At 32.2% G+C, this 11,089-nt stretch overlaps 1 protein-coding gene across 1 annotated transcript; it reads right to left on the reverse strand.

The window, feature by feature from the left end:
• Window positions 1-3,934: 3,934 nt before the first annotated feature.
• On the reverse strand, window positions 3,935-4,758 carry LOC131024206 (major strawberry allergen Fra a 1.06-like). Its single transcript, XM_057953713.1, has 2 exons — window positions 4,445-4,758; window positions 3,935-4,371 (listed from the first exon to the last, which is right to left on the reverse strand). The coding sequence occupies exons 1-2, from the start codon at window positions 4,626-4,628 to the stop codon at window positions 4,070-4,072; spliced, it is 486 nt and encodes a 161-aa protein (XP_057809696.1). The 5' UTR covers window positions 4,629-4,758; the 3' UTR covers window positions 3,935-4,069.
• Between the last annotated feature and the right edge of the window lie 6,331 nt (window positions 4,759-11,089).

Below are 11,089 nucleotides of genomic sequence, written 5' to 3' on the forward strand. Positions count from 1 at the left end.
CACGAATAAAATTTTTTCATATTGGAGATGAGTATTTATATTGTATTGATATGCAAAGATTTTAATTTCCAATGGTCATGAAAGGCTAAAAGGAATATCATTACGTTTGTAATTCGTAGACTCAAAATTGGCGGAAACAACACCAAAACTCATACCTTAAAATATGGAATGGTACGAATTAAAGAATTATTAAAATTCAAAATTTGTGATGAAAATTTTAAACAAAAAAAGAGTCATCCCTTTGTACTTTATTGTAGAAATAATTATACAAGATGGACCCTTTCGCTAAAAAAAGTAATCACCATCTGTTTTCGGTTGCACAAAAAAAAATTCAAAGCACATTAGATCACAATTAATCACACACGCATGGGCTGCAAGACACAATTCCAATTGAACCAAGTAACAGGCCTAATAACAAAGCCCAAACCACCTTATATTTTGGGTCCAAAAGGAATATAGAGGGCTGTCAAAATGGGCCGAAAATGGCCCGGCCCGATGGGCCCGCCCGGCCCGCCCGTAGTTTTGGCCGGGTTGGGCTAGGATTTTCAAGGCCAAAAAAAAATCGGGCCTCCCTGGCCCGGCCCATGCGGCCCGCCGGGTCACCCGGCCCGCGGGCCAAAAAGCCCGCCGGGCTTTCGGACCTAAATCGGCCCGTCAATATAAAAGGTGTAAATTTCAAAAAATTATATCTCCTCCCAAATTCCAATGGACCCAACCCAATCTAAGTCCATTTCTTCAATTGACGACAATGACGAGTCGAAGTCTAACTTAGGATTTAAATTAGCAATCCATAATCAATATTAAATTATTTTTACTTGAAAGATTCATTTATTTTTTGTGGTTGTTATTTTATTCTAGTTGATTTGATTACTGTATTAATTAATTTGTGAATAAATCGTTTTCAGTTTTTGTTATTTTTGCAATTAGTTTTTGTTTTTTACTTATATTCATATTGTGTACATTTAGTTTTAGTCATATTTGTTTACATTTAATTTTAGTCAATTACGTAATTTAGATGTAGATTGTTTAAGGCCCTTTTTGTTTCATCGAATTTGTCTTCAATTTTTTTCTTTAAATTTGATTTAATTTATTAATTTTTGGAACTAAAATATATATATATATATATAGGGGAAGGCTAAAATAAGAACGCTTCTTAAAATATAAATTAGGAACCATTTTCAGCCCTTAGATCATCAAGATCTACGGTTGATTCATCACCTTGTTGGATAAATTCATGGTCCTGAGTTCGAATCCCAAAGGTAGCAAAAAATTATTTTTCGCAATTCATGCATTTATACAGTTTATTCATGCGTCTTATACATAAAATTCATGCATTTTTGCTGGTTCGTAATTCTTAAAATTCATGCATTTTTGCTGGTTTATTTTTAGCTGTGTAACTGTATGAATTAATCCAATTCATACGTGTTCTACATAGAATTCAGGACCTTTCGCAATTCATACAGTTACACAGCCAATTCATACATGTTCTACATAGAATTCAGCCGTTTTTAGTTTTTATAAAAAGATGTGTTTTTATTATAGCCCACCTCTATATATATATATATATATATATATATAGGGTGTGGTTCTAGAGAGAACTACATTATTTGTGAGAACGTGAGAACCATCAAATCTAATGCATTCACTGTAAAAATTAATGCATTCGCTGTTAAAATTAATGCACTCAAAAAAATAAAAAAAATTGCTCCCTTCAGGATTCGAACCCAGGATCTGCATTCATCCAACAAGATGATGCATCCACCGTAGATCTTGATGATCGAATGACTGAAAATGGTTCTCCGTTCTTTTTTTATTTATGGTTCTTTCCTGAACCTCTCCATATATATATATATATATATATATATATATATAAATTTATCAATTTTTGGCCCGTTTTGGCCCGACCCGCCCGGCGGCCCGTATATGGGCTGGGCTTCAATGTTCAAGGCCCGTTGAAATTTTGGGCCGGCCCGACCCGGCCCAAAAAATTGCCTAGGCCCGTTGGGTTGGGCCGGCCCGGCCCGCATGGTTTGACAGCTCTAGACGGACCTACACACCAATTATCAAGATCGTCCGACCAATCGATCATCGACGGCAGCCGCGTGTGTGCTCTTTTGTAGAGTCTATATGGTACGGACTTCTAGAAAAGATTATGTGGAAAAAGAAAGAAGAAGGAGAACATAAGAAGAAAAAACAACAACAGAAAATGCACTATTCAATTTTCAAAAAAAAAAAAAATGCACTATTCAACAAAAGAAAATGATATTCAATAATCTTATCTTGACTAATTGTTTTCTATGCGCCGGACTTATGGCTAGATAATCCGATCGGGTTTGGATCAGTCCTATTTAATTGCCAAGTTATTCTGTTGCAATTTTTTAGTTATAAATTTTTAATTATATATAATCCTAATCTTTCAGGTTTTGGGCTAATTCGTCGGATTATTCAAGCTTGAAATTTAAATATAAAAATAATTAATACATTTATTTTAATAAATATATCTATAATCATAACAAATGAAGATCCACATAAAATAAATATTATTTCAATATATTGATAAGTTAAAGAAGAAAGTGGCATTCTCTCTAAAAAAGACTAAAATGGCAGCGGAAATCCTCTCTAAAATAGGCTCGTCTTCTATTTTGAAATGTAGCTTGATCTCGAGTTCGAGCTTTCTTTCAATTAATTTTCGAATTAAATATTCGAACCAAACTCATACTCAATATTTATATGTGGAATCAAACTTGAACTTAATTTAAGGCTCAAATTCAAACTCGGTAGGTGTGTGCAAGTCAATTACTAGATTAGTAGATTTAGACGGAAACCACAAAATTCGCAGTCAACCAAATAAAATAGTATATGAGAGAAGAAAACAATATAAACATCTTAATCAGTCCTACTACCCAACGCCAATAAAGATAAACAAATTTCTTAAGAATAATGTGATTAATGTTTAAAATGGAAGAAATGACTATTCGATTTTGATCGCGCTGGAGGAAGACTCAAAATGGTTGCATTTTCAAATGTTTTTCACGATTCTGTAACTATGAATGGAGAGGAGGCTGTTAAGATATTGCATTAGTGCTCGTTTAGTTCAAATAAAAGAATAGAAAGAGAATAAAAGAAAATAAAGTGGAGAAAATGATGAACAATATTCATTACTTTTATTAAGTATTTGGTTAATAATTAAAAAGAATCAATAATAAGGAATTCTCTTTCTTTTGTTTCTTCTGTATTTTAAGGGGTAATAATTAGGTGATTGTGTTATCCTCAAATAAGGGTAATTGTAACTCATTACTCAAATCAAACAAAAATAATTGATTCAATTAATTAAATCCCCTTTTCAGCCTCCAATTAAAAATGTCCAATCAAACGTGGGCTTAATATATTTTATTGAACGTAATACTTACAATGTAGGCTAAACTAAAGCAGAATTGACTTTAGTTTCGGTTTTTTGACGGCACTTCATGACTTTCTCAAATCAATTAATTATCTTCGTCCTTTATATTTATGCATATTTTTCCTTTTCGATATGTTCCCTAAATTTATGCATACTTTATTTTTGGACACTATCTCCACATAATTTTATATTATTTACTCACAATCTATTTAACAATACCATTAATGTAGAATTCTTTTTTAACTGTCAATACCGTAATCAACTATGCTTATTTATAGAGACCGGAGGAAGTATTTTGTAAAATACACTTGAAGTACGCAACAATTTCACTAGCCAATTTAATAAAAAAAATCATAACATTAACACCACAAACCATAACTTTTTTAGAGTTATATACTCATATTCACACAAAAACTAATAACTAAATTAAATCCCCAATCTATAATTCATTGGAGGAAAAACGTCACTGCACACGGACCATAATTAAATAAATTTTCAACCAACCAAAATACATATCATGTGAAATATTGGAAATTAAAGCATAATTGCAAATATTTATATATTTAGTTTAGATACAATATAAAAACACACCAACGATGACTGAACAAGACACACATTATTGATAATTAATACTTATTCTTGAAAATGCCAAAATGCAATTCCAATTAATTATTTGTATTCATTAGGGTTTGAGTGGAGGTGAGCCTCAATAGCTTGCAAGAATGCCTTAGCAGCCTCTGTTGCTTTGTTGATCTTCTCTCTTATGACATTATGGTTATCTCCTTTGGTGTGGTATGTAGAGACTGATTTATAGACTGAACCTCCATTTGCAGCAGCTTCGATTTTGATGGCGGTCGAGGAAGACTCAAAATCTTCACCCAGATCATCACCTTCGATCACGCTAAACTTGTACACATGATTTGTCTCATCGACTTCTTCAATTTTATGCTTCACCGTCATAACTTTATCCCCTATATATAATAATATATATATAATTCAGAATAACGAATACAAATTTCGACGTAACGAAATTTTAATTATTACCTTCATCATAATAAGTTATCAACAGGATAGATCCAGCTCCTCCATTGCCCTCTTTCACCTCAATGCTCTTGAAAACACTAGGCAAAACCTTGGGAAAGAGGTTCTGTGAATCACGGTAAGCTTTGAACAATCTTGTTGGTGGGATTGAACAACGGGATTCTTGCTCCTCAACAATCACACCCATTTTCTTCTTTCAACAAATTAAACTGATAATTGAGTTGTGTACGTTTTATGTGAAAAATGAAGGCCCTATTTATTGGTGAATACTGGGTTAAAATTGTGATGTTTGATTAAATTCTTTAATGTATAATCCTGCGACTTTTTATCCTTATATTGATTAATTATATTATCTTCATACGACTGAGATGCTAAATTATCACTTGAATCATAACACTAAGCATGTAATGATTTTAGAGTTGGTGTCCTATTCGACCAGACCCGTCTAACTGGGATGGGATCCAGTGTCCCATAATTTTATGTGTGTCACTGTGTCTAATACTTATATCTATTATTTTTAAAATATTTTTTATAAAAATAAAATTTATTATAATACTATGAAGTATATTTAATTTTTATTTCAAAAAAATAAATTTTTAAAAAAGTATATACCATGACTTTGAATTTATCAATCTATTACTATTAGCTAATAAAAGTGAAATTAAATCATAAAAAATAATTATATACCCTAGATTGATGGGATAAACCCTAGTTACTAATCACAGAATTAAACTAAAGCATATAAAGTTGAAATGGAAGAAAAAATATATAAAAAAATAAACAAATTGAAAGTGAGACACATAATGGGATATAAAAAGTGGTACATTAAATCTCATTCCATTCTACCGCTTCGTCCAATTATATTACGTATATAATATTTTTACTAATAATATATGATACTTTTATCAATAACAAATGAAACCATACATATCAAGCATGATATAGTATTTTTCTAACATCAACTGATATTATTTTATATGCAAATGATACTTTGAATAAAAGAAAAATAATATATTTTTTTATAAAAGTATCATTTATGTAATATAACTGAATTGAGTCGGATCGAATCAATCAAACAGATCATGGATAGAGCAGTCTAATCACTACAAAAAAACGCCGATTTAGCGGCAAAAATTACCGGCGGCAATCACCGGCGGCTCACCGACGGCGGAGCGGACGACCCGTGTTTGTCAAAATAGCAGCGGCATTACCGACGGCACCACTGCCGCCGGTAACAATAATATGAATTAATTTATATACGTAAATAGGTTACCGGCGGCATCCGCCGCCGGTGAGGTCCGGCAATAGAAACACCGTCGTCCGGCCACAGTTACCGGCGGCGTTACTGCCGCCGCTAATCACCGGCGGTGTTTGCCGCCTGTAATCTGCTAAAAAAAATTCTTTCTTTTTTTTCCTTCTGTTCATTTTATTTTTGTTATTTTTTAGTCAATAAAAATATCATATCTCGATATAAAATTTAAGCATTTCCTAATATCAAAATAAATTGTTAATTGTTATTGAATAATAAAAATATAAATATAATTTTAAGGACATAAATGTTATTTGACAATATTTAAGAATTCAAGATTCTTATTAAGAATCTTATAATTATAACTTAAGAATGTTAATTTGATTAGTGATTCACTCATCAATCATCACTAATCCAAGATTATTACTAAGAATTCAAGATTCTTAGTAAGAAACTTATAATTATAACTTAAGAATGTTAATTTGATTAGTGATTCACTCATCAATCATCACTAATCTAAGATATATTCATAGTAAGAATTCAAGATTGTTACTAGATTGATAAAAAAATAAAAATAAAAATAAAAATAAAAAAATAAATTAAATTAAATTAAAATAATAAATAAATATTTTTCCGACATAAAAATAAGGACGGAAACGAGCCAAATCCGTAATTAACAACATTTTTTGGATATCATCTCGACATATTCTAAGGTTATGAATATATATGATATTGTATATTGAAGTAGACTTTAAATGAAATAATAAGTACTAGATATATCAATAATACGAGTGTTCTGTACTGGTGACCACTCGAAAAGAACTTCAAGGTTAAGCGTGCTTGGCTCAGAGTACAAGTAAGATGGGTGACCGAGTGGGAAGTTCGTCTAAGTTATGCAATACTGTATAAATACGAAAATAAATTGTGGACATACAATAAAATAAATAAATAAATTAATTAAAAAAATTAAAAAAATTAAAAAATATTACCGACGGCAAAAAGCCGCCGATAACCCTCCGGCAGTCCGGCGAGCGTGCGGCCGCCGTCTGGTGGACTTTACCGGCGGCGTCGGCGCTGCCACTAATCACCGGCGGCAACAGCCGCCGTTATTTACCGGCGGCCGCCATATGCCGCCGGAATGGAGATCACCGACGAGAAAATTACCGACGGCCTCTCGCCGCCGGTAATGCCGCCGGTAAATGTGTTTCCGGCAGCCGCCCTCTATTTAGCGGCGGGAAAAAGCCGCCGGTAATTCGGCGTTTTTTTTTGTAGTGAATAGAACACTTTAAGTCAAAGTGTGCATCTGCTTTCTTGGGTTCTTTTAGGTTTTGTTGATTTTGCAATAAAATCGTATTTTAATAATACTAGAAGAGTGTGGATCTTGCATATTTAGTCAAATTTATTCAGTGGATTTATAGATTAATAAGATTTTCAAGGGTTATTGCCTATATGAAATAGAGGTGTAATTAATATTATTCGTCTCATTTTAAATGTCTCAAAATTATAGGATAATTTCTATAATTTTAAAATATTTAAAGTGAAATAAAATCTATAATTTTAAAATATTTGAAATGGGATGGATGAAATATATTTTACGAGATAAAGAATAAATCAACGGTGAGAATATGCTTCAAGCCTACCCATGAGCTTGAATAAAGTCATTAATTATGTCTTCTTTGTTGAGCATTCTAGATGGCAGGTATATATAAATCTTATCCATCCAACATGTAAACATATAATATAACAAATTAAGTTGACCGCAATCATTTATATTATTATGATGAGAATTAATTCGACCGCCGACCTGGTTTTGGATAAATTAATTTGTTAATTAACTTATTAATAAAAAATACTGTAGAGCTACGAAAAACTTACTTAATCAATAGGCTATGACTTTGATTTAGTTTATTTGGTTAAATGAACTGAGATGTACGAATCTAATTAAATAAATACTTTTCTCCAGTGCATTCTTGTAAAGATGCATTACCTGTGATGGTCTGAAATATACTTTTGAGAACAGGGTAAATATTCATTTAAATGCTAAATTATAAACGTTTTAGCAAATCTATCTATTATTAAATAGGATACATGTTGAAGCTACCACAATAATTCTCACTCCTAGGTGGCATCCTCATATTCTCTCATTCTCATTTTTCTAAATTCTACATTTTATTGATTTTTTTTTTTCATATTTTTAATGATAATTATCTTACCATAACTTCCACCCTAATACAAGCACCTTGCATTTAAAATATAATTAACTATTAATTATTCATTAAGATATTTCAATCAACACATTAAAAAATGACGTTACAAAATAATCATTAATGACATTTAATTTATTTCCTAATCTATCTATTATTAAATAGGATACATGTTGAAGCTACCACAATAATTCTCACTCCTAGGTGGCATCCTCATATTCTCTCATTCTCATTTTTCTAAATTCTACATTTTATTGATTTTTTTTTTCATATTTTTAATGATAATTATCTTACCATAACTTCCACCCTAATACAAGCACCTTGCATTTAAAATATAATTAACTATTAATTATTCATTAAGATATTTCAATCAACACATTAAAAAATGACGTTACAAAATAATCATTAATGACATTTAATTTATTTCCTAATTTTATAATTGTTTTCTGCCTATATATATTTCACAAATCTGCAATTAAAATCATTAATGCACTTCATCTTTATTTTGCTCATTCATTTCGATATTCCCGATTAAAGGAAGCACAATTTTGATATAAAAGGTGTTACGGCACTAAGAGTATTGCCATCCAGATTGGAGAAGTGATTGTGGAGTAAAGATACAAAAGCCAATCTAACGATTAAAATAATATGCGCAGATCTTGATATTGGAGAACTAAGTGATTGAGCCGATGGCGAAGTACGGTATCGTAATAAGCGTCGGACAAGATGATTTAACGATTGTTACAATTTTCTACATCAACTTTCTTACACAATTTGATGATACTGATTCAATGGTATACTACTCTAATCATATTCAGCTTATATCATGTTTGATTTTTTTTAGAATTATGTATCAACGTTTATGTAATTTGCTATTTACCATTAAGGAAATTGATATTCGTTTGATATATGGTTAAATAAAGTGTGTTAGCTATTCAACATCAAATTCTTCAACTAATAGGAGAATATTCAATTCCAATATTTTTTTATCATAACAAGTAATTCCACTATTAACACAATATGTGATGCATTACCATGAATTGAGATTCCCGATTTCTTCTTATTTCACTCTCCTATGTAGCTTTATTACAAAATTTTATTTTTATTTATTAACAATTCTACAGTTCTTTGTTTTAACAATATACAATTATACATCCTGCCTGATTCATTTTATTTTAATTTTAAAACACAAAAGAAATATTTCTTTCTCCCATATCCAATTTCCCTTTTTATGTCCAAGCCAAAATCATTAAAATTAATTAAATAATTAAAATTTGAGACTTCTAATTGCTATTTACTAATATTATTCATTTAAATCTAATGAAAATTTATGTGTGGTGTTTACGGAACCAACACCTAAACTATAATATGAAAAGTAAAAGCTATACCTAGAGATGATCGGAAAGAGTGAAGTAAAGCAATCGGAAAACTGGAACCCAAGAAAAACTGACTGTTGTATTTGAAAATATGAGATAGCGTAAAAAATAATACACGAGCTCGGGCCCTATTTATAGATTTACAAGCGGAGGGGTAAAATAGTAAAAACATCTTCGGTGCATACGTCCTGCGTGGTGGAAGGGTACGTTGGTAATTTCGATAATACGCGGGAGACCTTCCCGCGCGTTTATTGGCTCCTCTGATGGAAGTGTCTTCTCTGGCGAAGGCGTCTTCTCTGGTGATATTGACATCTCTGGCATGAAGAACTCCCCTGGTAAACACGTCTTCTCTGGCAAGGGCGTCTCCTCTGGCGGTAATGACTTCCCTGATGGAGTTTGACTTTTCTGGTGCGGATGATTTCTCTGGAGGAGAGGGCTCCTCTGTCAAGAATGACTTCTCTGGTGCGGATGACTCATCTGGCTAGAGTCATTCCTCTGATGGATGAAATCCTTCTGGTATAAATGGTTCTTCTGACCCATACGGCTCCTCTGATGAGAGTGGTTCCTCTGATTTGTACTCTCTCCCTACTCTGCATATATTGCTCCTCACCAATGTGATTTTTAATTAATATCACTAGATTTCTCTAATTTGCTATGGATCATGAGGTTGAATTTTCTATTTATAAACAATTCAAAAATTGGATCGTCTTTGTAAAAATAATGACCCAAAACTAAAAACTAAATGTTAGTATATAGATTATTATCTCAGTGATGGAATTTACTAACAATAACAACAACACCAATCACAACAATAACAACCAGAATGATGATGATGAGATGATGATGTACTATGATATTTTAAATTTGGATAATAATTTAGAACAGTGGAAAAAAATTATCTAAAAGTCTAAGGAGTTTTATATTTGTATAATATCCAAATATATATTTTGAATTTAATTTTTTATATTATTTACTATATCATAATTGTTACAAGTTATATTTGCAATTGTGTAGATTGTAATAACTTTTAAATTGGTTTAATGAATTAACATGTATTACTATATGAGTCGATAATGGGTAGTAAAATTACTTACTACACGAGGCTTGGACGAATAAAATTACATATATAAATGAAATATCTAAATTGTTTAAAGTTATGTTTTCTAGAGAGCTGACAATTGGAGTTATGATTGAAATAATAATTGGATGAAATCCTTCTGGTATAAATGGTTCTTCTGACCCATACGGCTCCTCTGATGAGAGTGGTTCCTCTGATTTGTACTCTCTCCCTACTCTGCATATATTGCTCCTCACCAACCACTCCCCCTTCTAGTCTGGTTGAACCGGGTATTCTTCGCGTTCAACCAGTGGTGTGTTATCAGCATCAAAGCTTTGTTATTTTCCTTGGCCCCTGTAAATCATAAAGACATAAGCATTTTGACATTACGAGAGAATAAAAAGAAGCCCTGTAAATTGTTCTCTGGCGTTTTTGTTACTCCCACCCCCTGGTCTGGCTAGTTCACTCTGGAGAGATGCAACTAGTCAGAGGACTCGCCCGCGTGGATGACGTCATCCGCATTAAATGTCTGCCCAGTCTACAGTATTTTCCCCGTACCCGAGGTTACTTTTTAACCTTTGCGTCCTTTCGCCTTTCCGTATAAATTCCCATCCGTTGATTTCTTCCGTATGCCACGTGCCGTTCATCCCGCGTGCTGGTGGTTACCCGCGTACAATCTTACTTAGGCAATTCGAACTCCCCTTTTTTCACTATTCTTCTTCTCCAAGTTTACCGAGCGAATTTTCTGCATTTTCCGGCGAT

This window comes from Salvia miltiorrhiza, chromosome 5 (assembly GCF_028751815.1).
Source record: "Salvia miltiorrhiza cultivar Shanhuang (shh) chromosome 5, IMPLAD_Smil_shh, whole genome shotgun sequence".
NCBI lineage: Eukaryota > Viridiplantae > Streptophyta > Magnoliopsida > Lamiales > Lamiaceae > Salvia > Salvia miltiorrhiza.